This window comes from Leopardus geoffroyi, chromosome A1 (assembly GCF_018350155.1).
Source record: "Leopardus geoffroyi isolate Oge1 chromosome A1, O.geoffroyi_Oge1_pat1.0, whole genome shotgun sequence".
Classification (NCBI taxonomy): Eukaryota; Metazoa; Chordata; class Mammalia; order Carnivora; family Felidae; genus Leopardus; species Leopardus geoffroyi.
The window spans coordinates 198,196,032-198,224,025 of NC_059326.1; the positions used below are offsets into that span (position 1 = coordinate 198,196,032).

At 36.9% G+C, this 27,994-nt stretch overlaps 1 protein-coding gene and 1 long non-coding RNA gene across 2 annotated transcripts; both read left to right on the forward strand.

Moving 5' to 3' along the window:
- Positions 1-1,172: 1,172 nt before the first annotated feature.
- On the forward strand, positions 1,173-5,562 carry LOC123576722 (seminal plasma acrosin inhibitor A1-like). The gene is made up of 5 exons (XM_045437948.1): positions 1,173-1,242; positions 1,415-1,491; positions 2,860-2,897; positions 4,212-4,327; positions 5,218-5,562. Exons 1-5 carry the CDS (start codon positions 1,184-1,186, stop codon positions 5,261-5,263), a joined length of 336 nt encoding a protein of 111 aa, XP_045293904.1. The 5' UTR covers positions 1,173-1,183; the 3' UTR covers positions 5,264-5,562.
- Positions 5,563-21,519: 15,957 nt separating this feature from the next.
- LOC123605337 lies at positions 21,520-22,733 on the forward strand. Its single transcript, XR_006715731.1, has 2 exons — positions 21,520-21,563; positions 22,557-22,733. It is a non-coding gene; the product is annotated as an uncharacterized LOC123605337 (long non-coding RNA).
- Positions 22,734-27,994: the final 5,261 nt, after the last annotated feature.

Consider the following 27,994-nt stretch of genomic DNA (forward strand, 5'->3'; position numbering starts at 1 on the left):
AATATTTATGACAAACCTATGAGACAGAAATTATTCTCACATTTAAAGTTAGGAAGTTTTGGACCAGAAGGTCTGAATATTTTGTCAAGGTTACCCAGTGGTAAATGGGATTTGAACTCAAGACTTTCATCTGCCAAAACTCTTGCCACTGAGCCAGACTGCAAAGAAGATTCATTAAATATCTCTGATTCAGTTTCGTCCTACTTCAAACCCTATAGGGTCTTTCGCTTCACTCTGAGGTAAAGATCAAATTATTCATCATATAATTCAGGACACACGCTGTCCTCTAGCCCAGGTCGCTAAGGCAGGCTGTTCTGATGCTCATGTAGGAGCTTCTTGAACATTCTGGGTTGTGAATTTGTACTCTAGTTTTACAAGATGTTCCCATTAGGGGAAACTGGTTGAAAGGAACATGAGAACATGAGAACTCCTAAGGCTTTAGGAAAGAATCTCCCTTGATCTCAAAATAAAAAGGTTACTGCAAATCAAATATCCAATTAAGTCCAATGTGCTTCTGGTATTGCAAAATACTAAGAGGCTAGGTTATGTGTCCAATTATAGCTCCCCAAACTCTTTCTCCTCTTCTTGCTTTGATTCTCCTTTTCTTCCCAACTCAGTAGCGTAGAAAGCTTTCACATCTCTTCTCTATCTTGGGTTTTCAAAGCACTATTACTCTCTCCTCCCCACATTTGGGGATACCTCTGCTCAAATTGTCCCAAACCTCCTGTTTAGAGAAGATCTATTGAGAATTCACGTGTGAGGCATCTTTCACAGCTATTTTACAGCCTCTAGGCAGAACACAGAGTACCTCAGCATCTTACCTGCCGTGAGCCAACTCGTCCTCATTAAGGTCCTTACCATCAGATTAATAAAGAAGATTCCTCAGCTGGGTGGAGCTAGTTGAGAAGGAAGATGAACCAAATAGGCACAGTCCCTATTTGACTGTGCAGATCCCACTTGCCACTGTCTTCTCTGTGTCCGGTGGGTCAGGTGAGGACTCTGTGAAGAGAGTTGTGGTATGTAGCATGGATGGGAGGACTGCTCTAGGTCAGTCCTTCCCGAAATAATGGTTTCTATTTTCTAGTGAAAAACTAAGATTCCAAAGTGCATATTTCCTTAAGTGCAGCACGGCTCCTTGTGGGCTGAGCCAAGGGTTGGGAGAGTAAACAGCTCCTACTTAAGTATGCACAGAGGACTTTCCTGGTGTTCCTCTCAAGCCCCTACAAGGTCTTCTGTTACTATGTATGTCTTGTTGATACTGTGGGCTGCGGGAAGGAAAAAGGGAAAAGTCCACTCTAAGTAGGAATTGAGGAACGTGGAAAAGCCCCTTCACCTATAAGAAAGCTTCATTTGGAAATGGGCAGTTTGTCCCTGTGCCATGTGTTATAAACGTCTCTATGGGTTTCTTCCACAGACTTGGTAAAATGTCTTTCTTCTTGACATGGATCAAAGCTATTTTTATCACTGCCCTGGCATTTCCTCATTATTCTGGTGAGTACATTTTTTAGTACTGGATGAAGCATTTCACATTATTTTAGAAATGCAGCAAACAACTGCTATTATCTAGAAATAGGAGGTGGATTTATAGGGTTTATAAATCTTTAAGTTTTTTTAAAATGTTTACTTATTTATTGAGAGGGACAGAGAATCCGAGGCAGGCTCCAAACTGTCAGCACAGAGCCCAACTCAGGGCTTGATGTCACGAATGATGAGATCGTTACCTGAGCGGATATCAGGACTGAGCCACTCAGGTGCCCCTAGGGTGTATAAATCTTAAATTGACAAAATGAAACAGAGTATTTAGAAATATCTTATAAAATTGCATCAGTGGTTTGCTTTATCTCATTTCCCACCTTAGAGAGGTGGAGACGAAGAGGTGGGTTACAATGAGTGGTAGAACTTAGATTTTGTTCATCTACAAATAAAGATATTTACCTTTTTTTTTCCTTTTTTTTTTTTAAAAAAAATTTTTTTTCAACGTTTATTTATTTTTGGGACAGAGAGAGACAGAGCATGAACGGGGGAGGGGCAGAGAGAGAGGGAGACACAGAATCGGAAACAGGGTCCAGGCTCTGAACCATCAGCCCAGAGCCTGACGCGGGGCTCGAACTCACGGACCGCGAGATCGTGACCTGGCTGAAGTCGGACGCTTAACCGACTGCGCCACCCAGGCGCCCCTTTTTTTTCCTTTTTGGAGGTCAGATCCCATGGTTGCTAAAAGCAGAGTGTGAAAAGTAATGATGTCTTCTAGGTCTGACATTCCTTGAAAATCTAATTTGTTGTTTGCCAGCTCTAAATCAAGGCCTTGTGTAAGGAGAGAACTCATTGATTCCTCTGCTGACAACTTATGTTCCTTAAAGCCCAAGGTGGCCCATAAATTTCAGAATAAAGTAGCTTTGAGGTATTGGGTAGATCCCTGATATTATACCTGAGTACTAATTAATTAAATAATAATTTTCATATTAAGTGACTTTTTGCAAAGCATATAAATGGCACCAAGCAAGCCATTGTCTTCTCCAACTAGGATGTCTCATCTATAAAAATGGGGGGGGGGGAATGGAAACAAACCACAACTATAGTATCTTCACAGGAGGGTTTGGCGATTATTAAATAATACATAAGACTGTTTTCACAGAGTGAGATTAATTTGGGATTATGTTTCTATATTTGAATTTATTTTGTGAATTTACTATTTTGATACTGCTGTAAAAGGCTCATCTCATTATTTGCAGGGTCCTTTTAGGCAATTTGCATAATACTTTGCTACTAAAATATATGGGTACTTCTCACCAAAGACTCTAATGGTTTTCCCCTTTCCTCTTCTTATTTTTAATTTGTGTGTTTGTGGGTTGGTTGCAGAAACTGGTTTTGAACCTTCACCAGAAATTCGTAGACTCGTAAGTTAATACTCATTACTTTGGGAATTGAAAAGGTAAACCTTTAAGTTTTATTCTGTAAGTTTTAACAGCAAGTTATGCTATGGACAACAGGATGATTTTTCAAAAGTAACAAACAAACTGTGTTATTTATTACGCTGAGTTCAAGAAACAGAATCTTGCCAGCCATATAAAATCATTTGACATTAAAGACAAGGTAAAAATATCCCATTCCTTAAAAATTCCATTACTGGCCATAAGCCTTGTTATAGACAAGTGGCTGCTATGGATTAAGGGCTGTTTAAAGTAGAATTGTTTGTCCTAGCAAAACAGGAAGATTAAAAAACCAACAACCCAATTTTTCACGTAACAGTGGGTAAAATAATAATTATCATACATTCACAGAGTGGATTCTTACGTAGAAATGAGGAAAATGAGCTGCAGTTCCAAATGTGTGAACAGATAAAAGTTACAAAGACGTTTAAAAAGCAGGTTGTGTAAGAATACACATATTATTGTTTATGTAAATAGCCAGGATTGCCGTCATTATGCACATTACATGCATATCTATACGGTTACATACACATATGCAAATATGCAAACACTCATATGTATGAATTCATACAAGTGTGGTGATAATCTGAAACTACCAGATTATCTAATAGTGAAACTATTGAGAAAGACAAGGGAATTGTAAAAAATTGTTTTATGATTTCTTGCAGTGTGAAATATGGTTGACTTTTAAACAGCCTAAGTTTAAACTGTATGGGCCCACTTATACACACGTTTTTTTACAAGACAGTGCAATCTTATGATTTTCTTAAATTTTCTTTTCTCTAGCTTAGTTTATTGTAAGAATATCATATATAGTATATATAACATACAAAATATGTGTTAGCTGGCTGTTTATATTATCCTAAGGCTTCTGGTCAACAGTAGGGTATTGCTATCTAAGTTTTGGGGGAGTCAAAAGTTATATGTGGATTTTCAACTGTGTGGGAGGGGAGGGTCTATACCTCTAAGACCCTCATTGATCAAGGTTCAACTGGGGAAAATCTGATCCAAGTATGAGAAGAAGTGGAGGCAGAGTGGCTGAATTTTAAAAACATATTCAGCCATTTGTATGTTTTTTATAAAAATAATGTTGGGTTCGTAGAAATATACTAATAATATTTTATGTGTAAGTGGACCGTGGGTACCTGGATGTTTATTTTTAAACCTCAATATAGAATATATTTATTTCATTTTGGTGTATGGCGTTTTGTATTAAGAATAAAGAACATTTGATTTAAAAAGTCCCTGATGCATTGTTTGTTGTCTCTTTGTGTTTAACAGCCAAACTGTGATGTGTATGTACATCAATTACATTTTTGCACAAGAGAAATGGATCCAGTCTGTGCAACCAATGGCCAAACTTATTCCAATACATGCGTTTTCTGCAGTGAACTATTGTAAGAACACAAGACTAAATATGGCTTTTCCGAAATAATAACGAAACCATCCTAAAATTATAGGAAAACCCGTGTTTTTGATAGCCTCGCCACAGAAAATAACTACCATCTCTGTAAAAGCCTCAGAAACACACTTGTGCCTTTTCCTGAAATTCTCCTTTCTAAAAGTAGTTTTGTATTAGACCTCTGAAATATAACTCTGCTGGTATTCTGTAAATGTAGAAATCAATATATTGAACTTAATTTAATTATTATTATTTACTAACGGCAGTCTAATGACTGATATAATTCCAAAGTCCAGATGATAAATGGTAGTCTCCATGATGTGGCTGCAAGCTAACTTGAGCATAATTGAGCAAGAAATCCTATTATGTCCTATAATGACAGAACTCTGAAATCCATCACAGTGGATTAGCCCACTCATGCTAAGAAGGACTCCTCTGAGGCTCTCCTCTGTCTCTGGACCTCCATGACTTACTCCAAACCCTTCTTAGAAGCAGGGCATTCTGGAACCTTCCATCTAAACCCCCTTCATGTATCCTTCACTCAAAAGGAGTGAAGTTTTGTCAACCTTTCTGCCTTGCCAAAATGGCAAATATCACAGATATTTCCTCTCATTTAATCTGAAAATCTCTAATCCTCTCCTCTCTTAACTCTTTGCGGGTTCCAAGACCGAGTCAGGACTGAGTGTGTAGGAAGAGCTAAGCAGCCTCAGGTGGAGGGAACATGGGCAGGGTTGCAGAGCAGAAGCCCATCTGCTTGTGGCGCAGCCTCTCCACACTGTCCCATTTTCAAATGCTCCTCATTGAGAAGCACTTAGTGAAATGCTTGGGTAATTTTAAATGTTCTTTTAATGATTTCTTTTTCCTTCTATTTTTCTTTCTTTGCAGCGAAAGTGGTGGAGCGTTTGATTTTAGTCATTATGGTAGATGCTGATTCTGCCTGCGCTACACATTCCAATACCTTTTATTGCGATCCAATTTTGTGGTAGATTCTACAACCAATTAGAACGTCCTCAGTCAGAGTTTTAAATTCCTAGATAATCATACAAAGACTTCTATGGCATACAAGATGGAATATAGGATGTTGAAGAATTTTTCCATGAGCCTATGATTGAAAGGTTTTCCTTCTCTATGTTCAATTATTCAATGACAGTTGAAAAACTATCTTAATTTTGTGTTTCTTAACATAAAACCTAATACAACTTAAAATAATAAATATTTCAATCAATCCAATGTTCAGTGATATTATCCTTATTAAAATACCTTTTCCTTCTTTGGTTACTGGGTGAAAAGACATGAATGCTTTTAGTAACTATAATTAAAGAAATCTTTTCAAAAATGAATAAATAATACATTATTTGTGCATTTATTAAAAACACAGACACTTGGGCTCCTCTATATCCTAAAGAATCAAAACCTCCAGGAGAGGGATCTGAGAACTTGAATTCTAATATGTACTCCCGGTTAATCTTATGATTACAAATGTTAGGCAATAAGGACTTAAATTCTAAAACATAGGTCTGTCTATCATTGCATGACTTGGAGATCCTATTCAAAGATATCATAAAATTTCTGAGGTGTGGGAGAAAAATTATATTCTTTCTCTCTTACAAATCAGTCAAGAGATAGGTTGGTGATCCTGGGGTACCAGGCAACTCTGCCTTCATCAATGCAGTCTATCCATTTGTTGTCCAAGTCTGATGTGTCTCCATTTCTTTCATCTCTCAGCCCAAAAGAAGCAGGCTTTATTTGGGTGGCCGTGTGTTCATTTAAAGTTTGATTGTAATGTAGAATTACATTCTGTACATTTGCAGAAATGTAGATTGATTACTAGAAGATAAGTATCAATCTACTACATTATCAGGCCTGCTCTCCTTTTCACTAAACATTTCTACCTCTAGAAGAGTGATCTATGTGGGAGTCACATATTCATATACATCGTTAGTATTAATTCTCTGTTGTTTTTTTTAAAGTAGGCTTCATGTCCAGCATGGAACCCAACATAGGGCTTGAAATTCACGACCCTGAGATCAAGACCTGAGCTGAGATCAAGAGTCAGATGCTTAACTGACTGAGCCGCCTAAGCACCCCATACATCTTTAGTATTAATTCTTAATGAAAGTGTCCAGTAGAATGTAGACATTAGAGCTATGTCATAAAAGTGCATTCAGCTGCTTTCACAGCCTTTTTCATTATAGAGGACACGTATAAAAAACGTCATTCAGTGAATGCCGGTAAATGTATACATGTATTGTTTTCCCTCTTATTTAACATACTATTTTTTAAAAATCACTCCTATCTTGAGAAAAGTGGGTAAGCAAAGCAGATACTCCTACTGTCTTCTAGGAACTTTGGGTTACTTGGTGGAAGTTAGTATCCATCAGTGATGGGAATTCTGCCTCCCTGCATAACTATTTTCCACATAAGCTTTGTAAGTTAGCTTCCCACATCCCCCATGTAACGCAGCTTAGTTCTTAAAGGAATCTCGTGACATCAGCTCTGTATTTTAGCCATAACAAAAGTGAGACACAGGAAATTTAACAATATTTAAAATTTGGCATGTGATAAAGAAAAATACCGTGTTTTCTTATATCGAGATAAAATTCACAAAACTTAAAATTCGCCATTTGGAAACATAAGATTACATATTATATAGCATATATTCATTCACAATGTTGTGCTGTCATCATCACTAACTGCAACACTTTTCCATCATCTACTTCCTTCCAAAAAACAAAAAAAACAACCACATAATTCCCAATTGCCCACCTATTAATTCCTGGCAACCATTCATCTATTTCTTTCTATGAATTTGCCTATTTGGACATTTCACATACAGGAATCCTACAATATGTATTTGATTTTCATATGAAAATCTACGTATTTATTTGTTTATTTATTTATTTACTGTGTATGGTTTTTTGTGAATGATTTCCTGCCCTCAGCACAGTGTTTTCAAAGTTTAACTACATTGTAGCATGTGTCAGTACTTCTTTCCTTTTTATGACTGAATAATATTCCATCTTATGGATATGCCACATTTTGTTTCCCCATTCATCAGTTTATAGACATTTGGATTGTATCTACTAATTGGCTTTTATGAATAATGTGGTTCTGAGCGTTCTTGCGCAAGTTTTTTTGTGACCAGAAATTTTCATTTCTCACAGACATATACTTGGAAGTGGAATATCATGTGACAACTCTCTGTAACGTTTTTGAGGAAATGTCAAACTGTTTTCCACAGTGGGCACACCCTTTCACATTCCCACCAGGATTGAATGAATGTTCCAATGTCTGCATATCCTCATCCAAATCACAATTGTGTATTTTTTAAAAAATTATATTCGTCCTAGCAGGTTTGAAGCATAATTTAATTGTAGTTTGATTTACATTTCCCTTGTGATCAACAGTGTTGAACATCTTTTCACATGTTTATTGGCCATTTGTGTACCTTCTTTGTAGAAATGTCTGTTCAAATCCTTTGCCTATTTTTAAATTAAGTTGTTTGTCTTTTTTGTTTTCGACTTGGCAGTATTCTTTATATAGTCTAGATACTAGACCCTTATCAGATATATGACTTGCAAATGTGCCATTATTCCATTTGGGGGTTGTCTTTTTTACTTTTTTAATAGTGTCCTTTGATGCAACAATTTCTTTTTAATTTTATGAATTCCAACGTATCTATTTTTTCTTTTGTTGCTTGTGCTCTGGTGTTAATATGTAAGAATTACTGCCTAATCCCAGCTCATGAATATTTACAACTAGGTTTCCTTTTAAGAGTTTCATAGTATTAGTACTGGCATTTAAACCTTTGATTCATTTTAAGTTAATTTTTATATATGGAACGAATTATGGGTACACAGTTAAACTTTTGCATGTGGCTATCAACACCACCAGATGCTGAAGAAGATGTGGAGCCAGAGGAACTCTCATACGTTGCTGATGGGAATGCGAAATGCTACAGCCACTTTGGAAGACAATTTTGCCATTTCTTACAAAATTAAACATTCTCTTACCCTATGATCCATTCATTGTGTTCCTCGGTATTTACCCAAAGGAGTTGAAATTTTATGTCTACATAAACATCTTAATGTAGTAGCTTTATCCGTAATCGCCAAAACTTGGAAGCAACCAAGATGTCCTTCAATATGTGAATGGAGTCAAAAAAAAAAAAAGAAAAAACAACTATGGTAATCCAGACAACAGAATATTATTCAGCAATAAAAAGAAATGAACTGTCAAGCTATGAAGATGCAGAGGAAACTTAAATGCATATTGCTAAGTGAAAGAACACAATCTGAAAAGGCATATATTATATGATTCCAACCATATGGCATTCATGAAAAGGTAAAACTATGGAGACTGTAAAAAGTTCAGTAGTCATCAGGGGAGAGGCATAAATAGGTAGAACACAGAGGATGTTTAGGCCACTGAAAAGAATCTGTTATGATATTATAATGATAAATACATTTCACTAAATTTTTGTCCATCCTTATGCAGTGTACAACACCAAGAGTAAACCATAAGGAAAACTATGGATTTGGGGTAATTACAATGTGTCAGTGTAGACTTACCCTTGGTAGAAATACACCATTCTGGTGAGTGATGTTGATAATGGGGGAGGCTATGCACCTGTCGGGGCAGGGAATGTAAAGGAAATCTCTGTACCTTCCTCTCAATTTCATTGTAAACCCGAAGCTGCACTACAACAATAAAGTCATAAGATATCAATTGAACATATGCGCATGAATTTATTTTGAGTCCTTATTCTATTGCTCTGTGTGTCTATCCTTATGCCAGTACCACACCTTTTTATCACTATAACTTTGTAGTGTGTGTTAAATCTGGATATGTAAATCCTCTAACTTTATGTTTTTTCAAGATCGTTTTGGCTACACAGGGGCCCTTGGAATCCAATATGAGTTTTAGTATTAGATTGTCAATTTCAGCAAAAAAAAAAAAAAAAAAAGACCGTGGGAATTGTGATTAGGATTACCTTAAATGTCCCTAAATGTTTTAGGGATTATTGCTATTTTAACAAGATTAAGTCTTCCAAGCTATGAACATGTGATCTCTTTACATTCCTTTAGGTCTTCTTTAATTTCTTTTAGCAGTGCCTTTTAATTTTCTTAAAAAATTTTGTCTCTCAAGCATAGGAGACTGTTAAAAACTGAGAACAAACTGAGGGTTGATGGGGAGTGTGAGGGAGGGGAGGGTGGGTGATGGGTATTGAGGAGGGCACCTTTTGGGATGAGCACTGGGTGTTGTATGGAAACCAATTTGACAATAAATTTCATATATTAAAAAAAATTAAAAAAAAATTTTTGTCTCTCAAAAAACCCAGTGTGTATGTATATGCTTCTTTTTAAAAAAATGTTTTTAATTGAGGATAGTTGCCACACAAGATTGATTTCAAGTGTACAATATAGTGATTCAATACCTCTGCACTTAATGCTATGCTCATTACAAGTGTATCTACCATCTCTCAATGAAACAACACTATTACAGTAACATTGACTGTATTCTTTATGCTGTGTTCCCATGACTCATTCATCCATCACTGGGATCCTATATCTCCCAGTCTTCACCCATTTTGTCCCTTTGTCTTTCTTTTGCATCCATCACTTTGCTCTCTGTATTTATAGGTCTGATTCTTAGTAATACATATTTTTTAAGTTCTCAGTGTACAAGTAGTTTCATTGTTTAAATTTATTTCTAAATATTTCTCTCTTTTGATGCTGTGGTAAATGGAATTGTTTTTCTTAATTTCAGGGGGGAATTATTCATCACTAGAGCATAGAAATACAATGGATTTTTTAAATATTGATTTTATATTCTCTAATTTTCCTTAACTTTTTTATTTGCTCTAATAGTTTTTAAAATTATTTTTTATTGTGGTAAAAAACAAATAACCAAAATTCATCATCTCAACCTCCTCCAACTGTGCAATTCAGCAATGTTAAAAATATTCACATTGTTGTACAAACTAATCTCCAGAAATTTTTTATCTTATAAAACTAAAACTCTACACTCATTGAGCAACTGCCTATTTCTCCTCCCCAAAGCCCATGGCAGTCAGGTTTCTAGTTTCTATTTCTATGAATTTGCCTATTTCTATGAATTTTATAGGAGGGCAATCATGCAGTGTTCATCTTTTTGTGACTGGCTTGTTTCACTTAGCGTAATAATATCTTCAAGATTTATCCATGTTATAGTATGTGTCAGGATTTTCTTCCTTTTTAAGGCTGAGAAATATTCCATTGTAGGACATGCCCCATTTCTTTTTATCAGTTCATCTATTGATGGGCACTTGGATTATGCTCACCTCTTGACTATTGAGAATAGTGCTGCTATAAACATGAGTGTGCAAATATTCGTTCAAGATCCTCATTTCATTATTTTTGGAAATATATTTTGAAGTAGAATTGCTAGATCATATGGTAATTCTATTTTAAAATTTTTGAGAAACCCAAATATTGTGTCCCACAGATGACTGTACTATTTAGCATTCCCACCCACAAAACACAAGGATTCTAATTTCTCTCCATCCTTACCAACAGTTGTTATTTTCTGTGTGTTTTTTTTTTAATAGTAGTGATCTTAGTAGGCATGAGGTATAGGTAAAATTATTTTTTTGGCATTTCCCAAATGCCTAATGAAGTTGAAAATCTCCTCTTATTGATGTGATGTATCACGTGGGTTGATTTGCAAATATTGAACGAACTTTGCGTCCCAGGAGTAAATCTTACTTTATCGTGGTGAATGAATTTCCTAATGTATTGCTGGATTTGGTTTGCTAGTATTTTTGTTGAAGATTTTTGCATCTATGTTCATCAGAAATATTGGCTTGTAGTTCTCTTTTTTTGTGGTGGCTTTTTTTTTTTTTTTTTTTTTTCAATGTTTATTTATTTTTGGGACAGAGAGAGACAGAGCATGAACGGGGGAGGGGCAGAGAGAGAGGGAGACACAGAATCGGAAACAGGCTCCAGGCTCTGAGCCATCAGCCCAGAGCCCGACGCGGGGCTCGAACTCACTGACCGCGAGATCCCGACCTGGCTGAAGTCGGACGCTTAACCGACTGCGCCACCCAGGCGCCCCGTGGTGGCTTTTTAAAGGTTTGTTTGTTTATTTGAGAGAGAGATAGAGACTGTGTGAATGGGGAAGGGGCAGAGAAAAAGGAGGAGAGAGAAAATCCTAAGCAGGCTGTGCCCAGCATGGAGTCAGATGCGGGGGCTCAATCACATGACCATGAGGTCATGACCTGAGCTGAAATCAAGAGTCGATGCTTAACCTGCTAAACAACCCAGGTGCCTCTTTTGTGGTGTCTATATCTGGTTATCAAAGTAGTTCTGGCTTCATAGAATGAATTTGGAAGTTTTCTTTTTTCTACTACTTTTTGGAATAGTATGAGAAGAATAGGTATTAACTTGAGGTAGCAGGGTGGCTCAGTCCATTGAGCATCCGACTTCAGCTTAGGTCATGAGCTCTTGGTTCGTGAGTTTGAGCCACACGTTGAACTTTGTGCTGGCAGTGGGAGCCTGCTTCGGATTCTCTCTCTCTCAGTCTCTTTCTGCCACTCCCAGCTCATGCTCTCTCTTTCTCTCTCTCTCTCTCTCTCTCTCTCTCTCTCTCAAAAATAAATAAACATTAAAAAATTAAAGAAATAGGTATTAACTCTTCTTTAAATGTTTAGTAGAATTTGCCTGTGAAGCCATCTGGTCCTGAACTTTTGTTTTTTGGGAGTCTTTGGATTACTGATTCAATTTCTTTGCTGATAGTCATTCTTCAAATTTTCTGTTTCTTCCTGTTTCAGTTTTGGTAGGCTGTATGTTTCTCGGAATTTATCTATTTCCTCTAGGTTGTTCAATTTGTTGGCATATAAGTTTTTCATAATATCTTCTTACAATTGTTTATATTTCTGTGGTGCTTGTTATTTCTCCTCTTTCATAAGTGATTTTGTTTGGGTCCTCTTTCTTATTTTTTGGATGAGTCTGGCTAGAGGTTATCAATTTGGTTGATCATTTCAAAGAATCAGCTCCTGGTTTCATTGATCTGTTCTATCAATTTTGTTTTATTTTGTTTTTGGTTTCTATACCATTTCTTTCTTTCTTTTTTAATTTTTTTAACATTTATTTATTTTTGAGAGACAGAGAGAGACAGAGCGGAGGAGGGACAGAGAGGGAGACACAGAATTGGAAGCAGGCTCCAGGCTCTGAGCTGTCAGCACAGAGCCTGGTGCAGGGCTCAAACCCACGGACTGTGAGATCATGACCTGAGCTGAAGTCCAAGTCTTAACCGACTGAGCCACCCACCCAGGCACCCCACTGTATCATTTATTTCTGCTCTTATCTTTATTATTTCTTCTTTCTTCTGGTTTTGGGTTTTGTTTGTTCTTTTCCTTGCTCCTTTATGTGTAACGTTAGGTTGCGTATTTGAGATTTTTCTTGCTTCTTGAAGTAGGTCTGCATTGCTGTATACTTCCCTCTTAGGACCACTTTTGCTGCATCCCAAAGGTTTTGGACCATTGTGTTTTCATTTTCATTTCTTTCCATGTAATTTTTTATTTCTTCTTTGATTCCTTGGTTGACCCATTCATTTTTTGTGTTATTTAGCCTCCATGTACTTGTGCTCTTTCCAGGTTTTTTCTTGTGGTTGACTTCTAGTTTCATAGCATTGTGGTCAGAAAAGATGCATGGTATGATTTCAATCTTTTTGAATATGCTGAGACTTATCTTGTGGCCTAATATGTAATCTATTCTGGAGAATGTGTCACGCGCACTTGAAAAAAGTGCATTCTGCTGTTTTAGGTTGGAATGTTCTGAGTATATCTGTTAAATCCATCTGTTCCAGTGTGTCATTCAAAGCCACTATTTCCTTGTTGATTTTCTGCTTGGATGATCTGTCTCTTGATGTAAATGATGTGTTAAAGTCCCCTACTATTACTGTATTAGTATCGATGAGTTCCTTTCTGTTTGTTACTGTTTTATGTATTTGGGTTCTCCTATGTTGACTGCGTAAATATTTACAATTGTCGTGTCTTTTTGTTGGATTGTCCCCTTTTATTTTTATTATCTAGTGTCCTTCTTTGTCTTTTGTTACAGCCTTTGTTTTAAAGTCAATTTTGTCTGCTATAAGTATTGCTACCCTGGCTTTCTTTTGACTTCCATGTACATGATACATATCCCTCCATCCCCTCACTCTCAATCTGCAGGTGACTTCAGGTCCAAAGTGAGTCTCTTGTAGGCAGTGTATAGGTGAGTCTTATTTTTTTTTTATCCACTTTGTCACCCTATGTCTTTTGATTGGAGTGTTTAGTCTATTTACATTCAAAGTAATTATTAATAGATAAGTATTTATTGCCATTTTATTATTTGTTTTGTGGCTGTTTTTTGTAGTTTTTCTCTGATCCTTTCTTCTCTTGCTCTTCTTCAAGGTTTGTTGACTTCCTTTAGTGACATGCTTGGATTCCTTTCTCTATTCTTTGCATATCTATTACTGGTTTTTGATTTGTGGTTACCATTAGGTTTGTGTATAACATCTTATGCCTATAGCAGTGTATACGAAGTTGATGGTTGCTTAAGTTTGAACCCATTCTTTACTGCTCTTCCCTCTTACACTGTTTTATTTTGTGAATCTCTTGACTAATTTTTACAGATATACTTAATTTTGCTGCTTTTGTGTTTCTTTCTTTTCATACTCTAATTTATCATCTTTCCTTTCCATTCCAAGAATCCCCTTTAATATTTCTTGTAGGGCTAATTTAGTGGTGATGAACTCCTTTATGTTTTTGTTTGTCTGAGAAACTTTGCATCTCTCCTTCTACTCTGAATGATAGCCTTTCTGGATAGAGTATTCTTGGCTGCAGATTTTTCCCTTTCAGCATTTTGAGTAGATTATGCCACATCCTTCCGGCTTGCAATGTTTCTGCTGAAAAATTCGTTGATAGCCTTAAAGTTTCCCTTGTATTAACTGCTTTCTTTCTCTTACCACTTTTAATTTTTTTCCTTTATCACTGCTTTTTGCCATTTTAGTTACCAAGTGTCTTGGTATGGACTTGCTTGGATTGATTTTGTTAGAGGATCTCTGTGCCTCTTTCATCTGGATATCTGTCTCCTTCCCTAGATTAGGCAAATTATCAGCTATTATTTTTTCCAATAAAATTTCTCTCTCTTTTTCTTTCTCTCTCACCTTTTCTCTCTCTTCTTCTGGGATCCCTCTAAAGTGAATGTTACTACACTTGAGAAAGTCATCGAGTTCTCTAAGTCTGTTCTCATTTTGCATAATTATATTTTCTCTCACTCACTCAGCTTGATTACTTTCCACTACTTTGTCTTCTAGGACGTTAATTCATTCCTCTGCTTCCCTTAGCCTGTTATTCATTCCATCAAGTGTATTTTTAATTTCACATACTGTGTTCTTCATTTCGGATTGCTTCTTTTTTTAATCTCTGTGTAAAAGTCTCACCGATGCCCTCTACTCTTTCCTCAAGTCCAGTGAGTATCTTTATGATCATCACTTTAAATTCTCTACAGGCATATTACTTATCTCCATTTTGCTTAGGTCTCTTGTTGTGATTTTTGTCCTGTTCTTCCATTTGGGACATATTCCTCTGTCTCCTCATTTTGCCTAATTCTCTGTGTCTCTTTCTGAGTGTTAGGAAAGTCAGCTACTTCTGTTTTTGAAAGTAGTGGGTGCCACTTTTACCAAGGTGGCGCTGGTCCTCTTCCACAGGGGATGGGCAGCTGCTGTGGGAAGCGGGGCTAGCCAGGGCTGCTCCACACAGTATGCTAGAGCTGAGCTCTCCCGGAGCCCAGTGCCGCTGATTTTTAAAGTTCCAGGCTTTAAGTCCCACTGGTTTGTAAAAACTCACAAAATTCAGCACTTCTAACTTTCATAGCCCAGTACTATGGAGATTCATCTTCCCTATGCAGGGGGGTGACACTGTTTCTTGCCCCTCTCTGCACTCTGGTTCCCTCCCTCCTGTGGCCAGACATGCAGGGTTAGCTCCCCACCGTTTCTGCCCTTTCTATCCCTTCAGTGTGGCCTCTTCTCTACATTTAATTGTGCAGTTGTCCTGCCAGTGTTTGGGTTCTTTTCTGGGTTATTGTGAGTGTTAGCTAGTTGTATTCATGGGATGAGGTGAGTTTAGGGTCCTCCTACTATGCCGTCTCTCCCAGAAGTCCCAATTTTATGCCTTTTGATTGGAGATCAAAATCTATTTACATCTAAAGAAGCTTCTAATAATGAAGAAATGATTAGTTAAACGTGTTAGAGTTCTCTATGTCTCATAGGTCTTTTCTTCCTCATTTCCTTCCTTATTACGTTTTTTTTTGTATGTATGTTTAGTTGATTTTTTTGTAGCGACATATTTTAGTTCCTTTCTGATTTTCTATGTATATTCCACAGATATTTTCATTGTGGCTACCACGAGGATTACATATGACATTCTACAATTATAAATACGCTATTGGAGTTTAAAGTTTTTAATCCCAAGTATTCAACCTACTTAAATATACTATTGTTATAACAATCTATTTCAAATGGATAACCACTTAACTTCAATTGCATAAAGTTTACTTCACAGCAGCTCTGCTCCCTCAACTTTATTTTATGGATGTCACAATTACACCTTTCTTAGATAGTTTTTCAACTAACATACATTTAAAATGAATTTTAATGCTCTAGCCTTTTCAATCCTATACAAAGAATGAACAGTGGATGTATGGACCAAAATTAAAGTAATATGAGGTTTTATAATTGTCCACGTATTCCAGTCAAATTTTATGTTTCCTGGAGAACTTTTTCATATCATTTTGAGTTCTTGTCTGCTGGCCTTTCACTTCAAATTGAAAGTCTGTCTTAATCACAGTTTGTTTGTTTGTTGTTTGTTTGTTTGTTTGTTTGTTTTTTGGTAGCGTAGCTCTAAAGTGATGAACACCTTCATCTTTTGTTTTTCTAGGAATGTCTCAATTTCTCCCTCATTTTCAAAGGACAATTTTGCCAGATACAGAATTCTTACTTAGCAGGGTTTTTTTTTTTTCTCTCATACCTTAAATTTATCATCCACTGTCTTCTGTCCTGCAAGCTTTCTGCTGAGAAGTCCTGATCCTAATCCCTGCTGACAAATACAGAGAAGAAGGGAGCCATTGTATTCAGTATAAACATCTTGCCTGCAGCATCAGCTCTAAGACTCAGTTTGTTTTTGCCCCAAATACCCTGCACCAGAGAGCCTGATCTTCCACAGGCATTTTTGGTGGTGTCTAGGTGAATAAATAATTCAAAGAACTGGTGTAAGCATAATTTTCACTTTACTATAATAAAGGAGTATTTTCTCTATTTGTGAGATGTGGGTCCTTCAATTAAATTGGCACGAAACATTACTAGTCTCAAAGTTTCTTTCTTTCTTTTTGTTTACAAATTGGCACATTTAACTCTTACTCTTGGCATTTTTTTAGTGTTCATTTATTTTTGAGAGAGTGAGAGAGAGTGTGAGCAGGGGCAGAGAGGGAGTGGGACAGAGGATCCAAAGCAGGCTCTGTGCTGACAGCAGCCCAATGCGGGGCTTGAACTCAGGAACCATAAGATCATGACTTGAGCCAAAGTTGGACACTTAACTGATTGAGCCACTCAGGGTTCCCTCAAAGTTTATTTCTAATTCCTGGGCTTTCTTAGTGCTAAATATAGCAGATATGATTAAGGTGGCAAATGTCTACCAAACACACAATTTAAGTGCAGGTAATTTATTTTTTTTTTATTTTTTTTCAATATATGAAATTTATTGTCAAATTCGTTTCCATACAACACCCAGTGCTCATCCCAAAAGGTGCCCTCCTCAATACCCATCCCCCACCCTCCCCTCCCTCCCATCCCCCATCAACCCTCAGTTTGTTCTCAGTTTTCAATAGTCTCTTATGCTTTGGCTCTCTCCCACTCTAACCTCTTTTTTTTTTTTTTCCTTCCCCTCCCCCATGGGTTTCTGTTAAGTTTCTCAAGATCCACATAAGAGTGAAACCGTATGGTGTCTGTCTTTCTCTGTATGGCTTATTTCACTTAGCATCACACTCTCCAGTTCCATCCACGTTGCTACAAAAGGCCATATTTCATTCTTTCTCATTGCCACGTAGTATTCCATTGTGTATATAAACCACAATTTCTTTATCCATTCATCAGTTGATGGACATTTAGGCTCTTTCCACAATATGGCTATTGTTGAGAGTGCTGCTATAAACATTGGGGTACAAGTGCCCCTATGCATCAGTACTCCTGTATCCCTTGGGTAAATTCCTAGCAGTGCTATTGCTGGGTCATAGGGTAGGTCTATTTTTAATTTTCTAAGGAACCCCCACACTGCTTTCCAGAGCGGCTGCACCAATTTAAGTGCAGGTAATTTAAATGTTCTATTTCTATTCATCACAAATATATGAAACAGATACTACACTTCTCACATAAACAACATCATGGATCCAAACCTTATGATTGAATACTGAGTCACTCAGTAATAGGTGGGATTTGTGCTCTGGTGTTTCAACTGCCAAAACTCTTTCCATTGAGTCAGATTAAAGATTAGTTAATAAAGGAGAAAAAGAACAATGAATAAATCTCTCCATCTTCTTTACAAGCCTCCAGTGTCCCTCAAATATCTCTGATGGAAATGACAAATTTTTACCATATAATTTAAGGCATTGTCTCATCCTGTTTTGACCTCATTTCCCAGATTTCTCTCTCTCCTGCTCCAAAAACGTGAGTTCTGGAGACCTAATGCACAGGACAGTTAGTCTAGTCAATAATACTGTTTTATAAGCTTTAAAGCTGCTAGGAGACTAGATCTTAATTGTTCTCACTACAAGGAAGAAGAAAGAAAAGGAGGGGGAGAAGGAGGAGGAGGAAGAAGGAGGAGGGAGAAGGAGGAGGGAGAAGGAGGAGGGAGAAGCAGGAGGAGGAGGAGGAGGAGGAGGAGAAGAAGGAGAAGAAGAAGAAGAAGAAGAAGAAGAAGAAGAAGAAGAAGAAAAGAAGAAGGAGAAGGAGGAGAAGGAGAAGGAGAAGAAAGATATTTAAGTGATGATAGCTGTGTCAGCTAATACTACATGAGTAATCATACTGCAATATGTTAATGTATCAAATCAACATGTTGCCTATCTTAAGTTTACACAATCCTATATGTCAATTATATCTCAGCTGTAAAAACATATTTGGATCCTGCCCTCTTGACAAGCAACCTCAAACCTGGCTGTCCTTGAAACTCATCTGGGAGCCTTTACAATGTACTAATGCCCAGGACTCATCTACTAACAATCAATTCACCATTTTGATTGCAGGAAAGGGTATTCATACTCTAGGAGTTTCCCAAGTAATTCTAATATGCCTGTAGTTTTTAAAAAATATTAAATTCTTAGGTCCCTAATTGTCTAATTATCATTCCCAAATTCTTCTTTTTTCCTGCTTGATCCTCTTAACCCTTTTTCAACTCACCTACTTGGAAAGGTTTCACATATCTTCTCTATCTTAGGATCTATGGCCCTTCTCCATACCTCTGGTACATTAGATCAAATTGTCCCCAAACCTCATGCTGAGGGAAGATCTATTGAGAAATAACTATGAGGCATCTCTCAAGACCTACTTTACAGCCCTGAGGGAGGACAAGAATACCTCTGTGTCTTATTTGCCCTGGGCCATCAATCTTACCCCATCCATCTCCTCACCAGCAGACAGATAAGAGACTTAGCTGGAAGGGGATGGCTGAGAAAGAAGGGTGAACAAGGTAGTCACAGTCTTCAGAGCTGTTGACATCACTCCCTATTATCTTTCCATGTCAGGTGGGTCAGGTGGGGGATCTAGGGAGGTGGCCCTGTTGTGTCCCACTGCTGTGAGGATGGCCCCAGGTCAGTCTTTCCAGAGATAACCGTCCCTGTTTCCTGAGAAAAATAACCAAGATTCAACTTTGCAGTTTTAAAAAATGCAACCAGGCTTCTCTGGGCTGACTGCAACTTGGGAGAATAATCAGCCTTGCCATTTTGCTAATGGTTATTTTTCTGGGCTCTCTTGTATATCTTTCAGGTAAAGGGCGGGAGGGTTCCTGTGATAAGACTTTATGTTTTATTGAATCATAAGGTTGTAGAAAGCTAAAAGAGAATAGTCATCTAGGAGGTTGGAGCATTTCTTTTAGAAGTAAGAAACTTTTGAGAACTGGGTTCTGGATTCTTTTGGTGTATCCAATGTAGCATGTATCAATGTGATGAACATTTCTAAAGGTTTCTTCCACAGACTTGATAAAATGTCTCTCTTGTCATCAAGAATCACAGCTTTCTTCATCATTGCCTTGGTATTTCCTTTTTATTCTGGGGAATAAATTTTTATTCCTGGGTGAAAATGCAGGAATCAACTGTTACAATTTTGGAAAAGCGGAACTGATTTTATGGAGTTTGGAATTTGTAAACCAGTAAAATGAGAGAGGCACACACATGATCCAAATGCCCTTTATTATTCTCATTTCCCACAGTAGAGAAGTTGCAATGGAATGGCAGATTGGAATGGCAGTAGTTTTGGGCATCTAGGTAGCTTAATCCTTGAGCATCCGACTTGGACTCAGGTCATGACCTCACAGTTCATGAGTTCAAGCCCCGCATTGGGCTCTATGCTGACACTTCAGAGCCTGAAGCCAGTTTCAGATTCTGTGTCTCCCTCTCTCTCTCTCTCTGCCCCTCCCCTGCTTGCACTCTGTCTCTGCTTCTCTCAAAAAAAAAAAAAATAAACATTAAAAAAATTTTTTTAATAAAAAAAAAAGAATAAGCAGTAGTTTTTAGGTTTTTGTTCATCTGTAACTCAAGAACTTCAATGAAATTCTTTTTCATTTTTGGGCCCAGATTTTATGATTGTTAAGTGCAAAATGTGGGGAGAATGATGTCTTCTAGGGCTGACATTCCTTGACAATCTGATTTGTTGTTTGCCAGCTCTAAATCCGCTGATGTTAAGGTTCTGCATAGAAGAGAACTCTTTGATTCTTTTTCTGACAACTTATCTACCTATGAAGATCAAGGTTGTCCATGAATTTCAGAATAAGGTAGGTTTTTTTTAAATTTTTTTATTTTTTTAAAAATATTTTTTATGTTTCTTTATTTTTGAGAGAGAGAGACAGAGAAAGAGCAAGGGAGGGGCAGAAACAGAGGGAGACATAGAATCTGAAGAGGCTCCAGGCTCTGAGCTGTCAGCACAGAGCTTGATGCAGAGCTTGAACCCATGGACTGTGAGATCATGACCTGAGCTGAAGTAGGACCCTCAACCGACTGAGCCACCCAGGCACCTCCAGAATAAGGTAGTTTTCTTTTCTTTTCTTTTTTTTTTTTTAATTTTTTTTAACGTTTATTTACTTTTGAGACAGAGAGAGAGCATGAACGGGGGAGGGTCAGAGAGAGGTAGACACAGAATCTGAAACAGGCTCCAGGCTCCGAGCTGTCAGCACAGAGCCTGACGCGGGGCTCGAACTCACGGACCGCAAGATCATGACCCCTGCCGAAGTCGGCCGCCCAACCCACTGAGCCACCCAGGAGCCCCCAGAATAAGGTAGTTTTGAGGTATCATTTGGAACACCCCCAAAAGGGCAAAGTACTGATTAATTTTTTTCCTATTTAAGTAATGCATGCAGAGCATTTTCTTCCTTGACCCTAGGATAGCTCATTTAAACTATTTTATAAAAAATAATAACTTCAGGGGGCGCCTGGGTGGCGCAGTCGGTTAAGCGTCCGACTTTAGCCAGGTCACGATCTCGCGGTCCGGGAGTTCGAGCCCCACATCAGGCTCTGGGCTGATGGCTCAGAGCCTGGAGCCTGTTTCCGATTCTGTGTCTCCCTCTCTCTCTGCCCCTCCCCCGTTCATGCTCTGTCTCTCTCTGTCCCAAAAATAAATAAACATTGAAAAAAAAATTAAAAAAAAAATAATAACTTCAAGCAAAGTATGAAGAGTTATTAAAAAATAGTATACACACTGGTTTTCCACACAACTAGATGAATTTAGGAATTGAATTTTTAAAAGATTTGGCTCATTAAAAAATATTTTTTAACTACTGCCACAAAATTCTAACTTATTAGATGCAATAAGTAGGCAATTTACGTCAATTTCTGCTGCAAATAGATTTGGGTATTTCTCTCCAGAGACTATTTTTTTTCTTACTTTTTAACCTTTTCTTCTTTGCTTTGGTTGCAGGAAATGCCTTTATAAAATCAATCACTTTCAAGTCTTCGGTAAGTTATTACTGATTGATTTGGAAGTAAAAAAAATAAATAAATAAAATTTTAACCTTATTTTATTGAAAATTTTAACACAAAATTTACCAAATATACAATAGAATGAGACTTCAAAAGTAAAAATATATATATATATATATTTTTATTATTCCAAGTTCAAGAAATAGAATCTAGCCAGCTATATAAAACCATATAATCTACATTATTATGTAAGATGGTAAAACGCATATCCTGTACCCCAACATCCTATTCATTGCCATTAAGATGCTGTTGTGCACAAGAATATGAGAAAGAGAAAAGCATATTAGAGTAGAATTATTCATCCTCATAAAACAAATTAAAAAAAATGATCCACCAAATGATTAATTTAATGTTAAAAAATAAAGACTTCATCCATTTTCATGGTGGAATGTTACATAGAGACGAAAATAGGTGAACAATGATATCACTATATGTAAGATCACAAAGGAGTGTAAAAAAACAAGTCATATAAGAATATATATGGTGTTCTTTTCTTTGTATAAATTACTAAGATATCCTAAACTAAACATGTTTACGAATAGATAAATATGAAATGTATAAATATTTATATTTAGTAAATGTATATGTTGATATGGAGTGAAATTACAGTGTAACGTGGAAATAATGAACAGAAAAGTCATTTTGGTGATTTCCTCTGGTAAGGAGGGGTGAAGGAGATATGATCTGCAGGGGAAGGTCATGAGTGTGGGTTTGGATTTGCTACATTATAAAAATACTTATGCCAATAACTTGGCCTTTTTCTTAGTAGAGGACTTAGATATTTTTAAAAAGTGGTAATTTTAAAAATATTTTTACTGAGTTGTACGTACACAGATATTTGTCTTTGTTCCTGTAACCTATATATTGATTTTATTTACCCTATTTTGTATGTATGGCATTTCACATAAAAAATGCATTTTATTCAATGTTTGTTATCCAATAAACTTATGTTGTTTTTCTGTTTCACAGTCATTCTGTGCAGTGTATGATAATCCTGCGCAAATTTGCACCAAAGAATATCGTCCGGTCTGTGCAACCAATGGCCAAACTCATTGCAACAAATGTGTTTTCTGCCTTGCCAAAAAGTAAGACCATAGTAGTAAACACATGCTTTCTAAGGAATAAAAAACTAATTACAAAATCTTACTATATCCATGTTGCTGATACTCTGAACAAAGAATACACAGAAAATAACTCATATTTCTGTAAAAGGCAAGGGAAGACACTTGTGTCTTTCCTTGAAATTCTCATTTCTTCTTTTTTAAGTTTTAATTTTTTATCTTGAGAAGGAGAGAGAAAGAGAAAGTGTGGATGTATGTGTACACCTGAGCGAAGGAGGGGCAGAGAGGGAAGGAGAGAGAGAGAATACCAAGCAGGCTATGTACTGTCACTGCAGAGCTTGACACGGGGCTGGATCTCACCAACCTTAGATCATGACCTGAGCAGAAATCAAGAGTCAGATGCTTAACTGACTGAGCCACGCGGGCACCCTGATTTCTAGAAGTCATTTTCTGTTTGAGCTCTCAGACCGTGGTCATGCTGGGTGTTCTGCAAGCATATAAAGCAATTTATTATTAATGACAGATTTGCAACAACTATGACATAATTCCGAAGCTCTGATGTTTATCAGTAGATCTCTATTATATTCTAAAATCCATCAAATGAGCCCATGCTGGAAAGAAACTCCTCCGATGGTCAATTTTGTCCCTTGAACGTCATGAGAACTTTTCAAACCTTCCTCAGACTGTAGGGCATTCTAGGACACTTGCACCAAAACTTCCTTCCCTTTCTCCTTTACTCTGAAGGAATTTGTGGTCTAATGGCTCTGCCAGGCTTTCCAGCCTTGTGCACATTTTTTTTTTTTTCCTCAGAGATGTTTCTTCTTCTAAAACTTTGCCTTTGCAATTCCAATGGCCATCTGTTTCTAAAGAACCACTCTCACAATCCCTATTCCTTTTCTTTCTCAGTCAAGAGTAGGTTCCCAGCCTGAGGGCAGGGCTGGGCAAGTAAAGAGTCAATATCCTCACTGCAAAGACCTGCAGGCTTGGGAGCAGGTGGGACCCAGCAGTTTCTAGAAGTGGAGTATGATATCTCCCTGGAGTCCACGTTCCAGACTTCATGAAGAAGCACTTTGTGCATTTCTTTTAATAATTCCTTTTTCCTTTCTCTTTCTACAAAGTGGTGACAAAATTAAATTGGCTCATTATGGTGAATGCTGACTTTTGATGGAGTTATATATAGTTGTAGGGATTTTATCATAATACCATTTTGCAGTAGATTCCATAGCCAATTAGAGTTTTTTGCAATCAGGGTCTTAAATTCCTAGGAAACCCCAGGTGAATCCTTCTATTGAAAACAAGATGGAATATTGGACCTTCAAGTTTTTTTTCCAACTCTAAGATCCTGGGATTTCAGGGCTTTTATTCTCTATGTTCAATTATTCAATGATAGCTTGAAAAAGTAATATATTAATTGTATATTTGATAACATATAACTTAATCAAATTAAAATCCTAAATATTTTGCTTAATAGAATGTTAAGTGGTATTATTTTTATTAAAATGCCCTTTATACCTTTGGCTGAATAGTGGGTTAATGCAAATGCATACTTTTGGTAACTATAAGGAAAAAAATTTGGAAGTAAAAGTTAATTTCCAAATATCATATTACTTGGGTATTTACAAAAAGTAGATATAACTGGGATCTTCTTTTTCCCAAAGAATCAGAAACTCTTAAAAAAAAAAAAAAAAGAATCAGAAACTCTTGTTCAGAGTTCCTATTGCAGCCATTATAGGGAGTGCATTATTCTTTTTAAAATACTTAAAATGCACTTTATCAGAACATTAAATTTGTATATATACACTATGGTTTTAATTAAAATATAAACAAAAATTAATAGAATATACCAAATGTAAAAGTTGTGTTGGAATTATATGTTTACTTTTCTAACTTTCTGAGTCTTTCATCTTAATAAGGAACATGTATTTATTATCATAAAGGAAAAAATAATCCTCAACAAAGCAACAAAATATCTAAAGGCTTTCAATGCTAAATAATCTAATTTTACCTATCTTAACATTTCCAATGATAGATACCAAAATGTTTCCTCTGTTTCCCAGGTTGATATTTTGAGTCAGACTGGGCTTTATTAAGATCCAGGGAAGAATAGAAAGCTTTCTGGGTACTCAAGCTGAATAGCTTCATGTACAACAATGATCGCTATCCATCCCACAATGCTTTCTGAGCTACTATATGAACATATCAATCTTGGCTGTTCTGAACCTGCTTGTTCCTTTATAAACATCCTAATGCTGCTTGGTTCCTGCTATTCCGACAAACTCTACAGGGCACGTATTACAAAGTAGTTTTGTGTTTTGGTGATTGTTACCAAAGTCTCCCCATCATTCAAAATTGTAAATGCTACTTGGTTAGCACAAAACTAATGGAACTCTTGCCCAAATTAATATTTCCCATTTATCCAAATACTAATGAATTACCTGTGCATAGGGCACCATTCTGGTTACCACCAAAGAGCTTAAACTCTTAAAATGAACTATGTCCCCAAAATGTAGGAAGCTAAGTATCTTTACAGAGACATTCATGGATGGGTCTGAAGGAGTTTGGAAATGAACATTTTTTTTTTCATTTCCGTGTTGAAAGTTGTTTTATAGAGATGGCCATTATTGACCACAGGGTATCGGTTGATTATGGAACCCATGTTGATGGAGGCACAGTTTGGCTAAAGACAAGTATCTTATGGCCAAAATCAAGGAAACAGCCTTTCCACTCTTTCCGTACCTAGCTTCTATCTGGCTCTTTGTTCACTTCCCAACTTCCTCTCATTTTTAGTTACTTTCAAGACACCTATACAAAGACCATATACCATGCTTTAAAAGATGCTACAGGCAACCAGCCATCAATACAGATGTATCTAGGCAAGGGCACTATAACTCAACTTGACACTTTCCAGGTCTAGAAAAATCTAAATGTCACAAAAATGTTGTTTGCCCTATACCAATTCATTGAACTTATGACACCTATAAGAAAATGTAAATAAATAAACATATGGCATTTATGATTGGAAAGCTCAAAATAGTAAAGATGCCAATTTTTTTCTGAAGTGACTTACATAATAAAAAAAAAATCTGTTAAAATCCCAACGAGATTTTTTGAAGATAAAATCAAGTATATCTTAAAATTTATATGGAATTACAAAGAGCTAGAATTGCTTAAACGGTTCGAAGAAACAATTTGGAAAAGTCATAGCTGATTTTGAGTCTTAGTCTATACTATTTTTTTAAACATTTTTAAATGTCTTTTTATTTATTTTTGAGACAGAGAGAGACAGAGCATGAGCAGGGGAGAGGCAGAGAGAGAGGGAGACACAGAATCTGAAGCAGGCTCCAGACTCTGAGCTGTTAGCACAGAGCCTGATGCGGGGCTCAAACTCACAGACTGTGAGATCATGACCTGAGCTGAAGTCGGATGCTTAACCAACTGAACCACCCAGGTGCCCCTAGTCTATACTATTATATAGATAAGATGATCAAGGCAGTGTGGTATTGGTGGCTATGTATATTCAATATGCATATGTGTTCAATATGTATATTCTATTCCATTGATATGTGTGTATACATACACACACACATACTGTTATGCTTTTTTCTCAAAACATTTATAATAACGTACTTTGCTCTTGTTCATATTCTCTATTTAAAATATACCATATCTTTAGGTTAGATGTCATTACAAATTCTTTGACATATCTTTTTCCCGTCAGATACAGTCCACTAGATTATGTAAATTTCTGAAATATATATTTTTTATGAAAATCAGATATGTTGATTTGAACATCTAAGGAAAGCTTAAACACATTCTTTGTTAAATTTTTTGACTGATGATATTTCCTGAGTGTAATTTTTTTCAGCAGCACATTTAGAAACCCTACCAAGAGCTAATATTAAGGGAATATTTATTGTAACCAGTTGCCTCTTTAGAAAGATCATATTAAACTCTGCACAATTTTAATTTTTTTTAATGTTTACTTATTTCTGAGACAGAGACAGAGCATGAGTGGGGGAGGGGCAGAGAGAGAGGGTGACACAGAATCTGAAGCAGGCTCCAGGCTCTGAGCTGTCAGCACAGAACCCAACGTGGGGCTCAAACTCACCAGCCGTGAGATCATGACCTGAGCTGAAGTCAGTTGCTCAACTGACTGAGCCACCCAGGCGCCCCAAACTCTGCACACTTTTAAATGAAAAGCTTGTTATATTGGTCACACACACACACACAAAATTTTTATGCTCCTTTTATTTTATATGAGTTTTTCGATTAAAGTGACATGGAACTAACCTTAAATGTTTCTTTCCATGTCCTGGGTTTCTTCACTGTAAAAGAGCAGGTAGGATCAAAATGACAACTATACACCGTAAATACAGGCAGCTAAAATATTTTATGTGTAACGCTTAAGAGGAACGATTATTCGCACGTTTGGAATGGGAAAACTGTATATTAGAAAGCCAAAAATTGAATCAAGCTTAGTAAGGGTACATCGAATCAGTACTCAGATCTTTCAACTGCCAAAACTCTTTCAAAGATTCAGACTTGTAGAAGCGGATTAGTTAGTTAGGAAGGAGATAATTTGATAAAATATCTCCCTTACTTGACAAGCTACCAGTGTCTTCAATTACCTATGCAATAAAGAAATTACTGAACATTAGATTTAAGCATTGCCTCATCTGTTCTCAGTTTAACTCCCCAGCATTTGCTTTTTCCTGTCCCCAGAGTTCACACCCTATGCTCTGGCCCAAGCTTGAACAAGTTAACTGGTCTGGTGACTCATCTGGGAACTTTCACAACATACCATTGCCCAGGCCTCATCCACAAACACTTGCTCTATATTCTTGGTGGTGATACTGATGTCAGTACTGATTTCCAATCGGGTATAATTCAATTCTGGTATTGAAAGCCACTGAGGATCTAAGTGCATTACTATAGTCGGCAAAACTTTTCTTAAGTTTTCTTGTTTCTTCCCAACGCAATTGCTTGGGAAGCTTTCCCATTACCTTCTCTATTTTAGAATCTATAAAAATTCTCTTACTGTGTCTCTTTCCATAATTCTGGTTTCAACAGACTGAGTTGTCCCCAAGCCGCCTGGTAAGGGCAGATACATGACAAGTATCGCTCCTGACTTCCTTTACAGACCCCAGGGAGGACACGGAACACCTCTGGGTTTTGTCTGCCTTGGGCCATCTGTCTTCCCCCGTTAAGCTCCTCATTTACATATCGATAAAAGTGATTTAGCTGGGTGGGAGAGATTAAGGCGCCAAGGTGAACCAGAGAGTCAGTTTCAAGAACTGTTGACTTCGCTCTCCATCATCTCTCAGTGTCAGGTAGGTCAGGTGGGGC

Bases quoted from the DNA above. Each gene is read 5' to 3' on its own strand.
- LOC123576722 (XM_045437948.1), top strand. From the start codon at position 1,184: ATGCACAGAGGACTTTCCTGGTGTTCCTCTCAAGCCCCTACAAGGTCT. The intron at 1,243-1,414 runs GTATGTCTTGTT...TTTCTTCCACAG, and splicing joins ACAAGGTCTTCTGTTACTAT to ACTTGGTAAAATGTCTTTCT. The intron at 1,492-2,859 runs GTGAGTACATTT...GGTTGGTTGCAG, and splicing joins GGCATTTCCTCATTATTCTG to AAACTGGTTTTGAACCTTCA.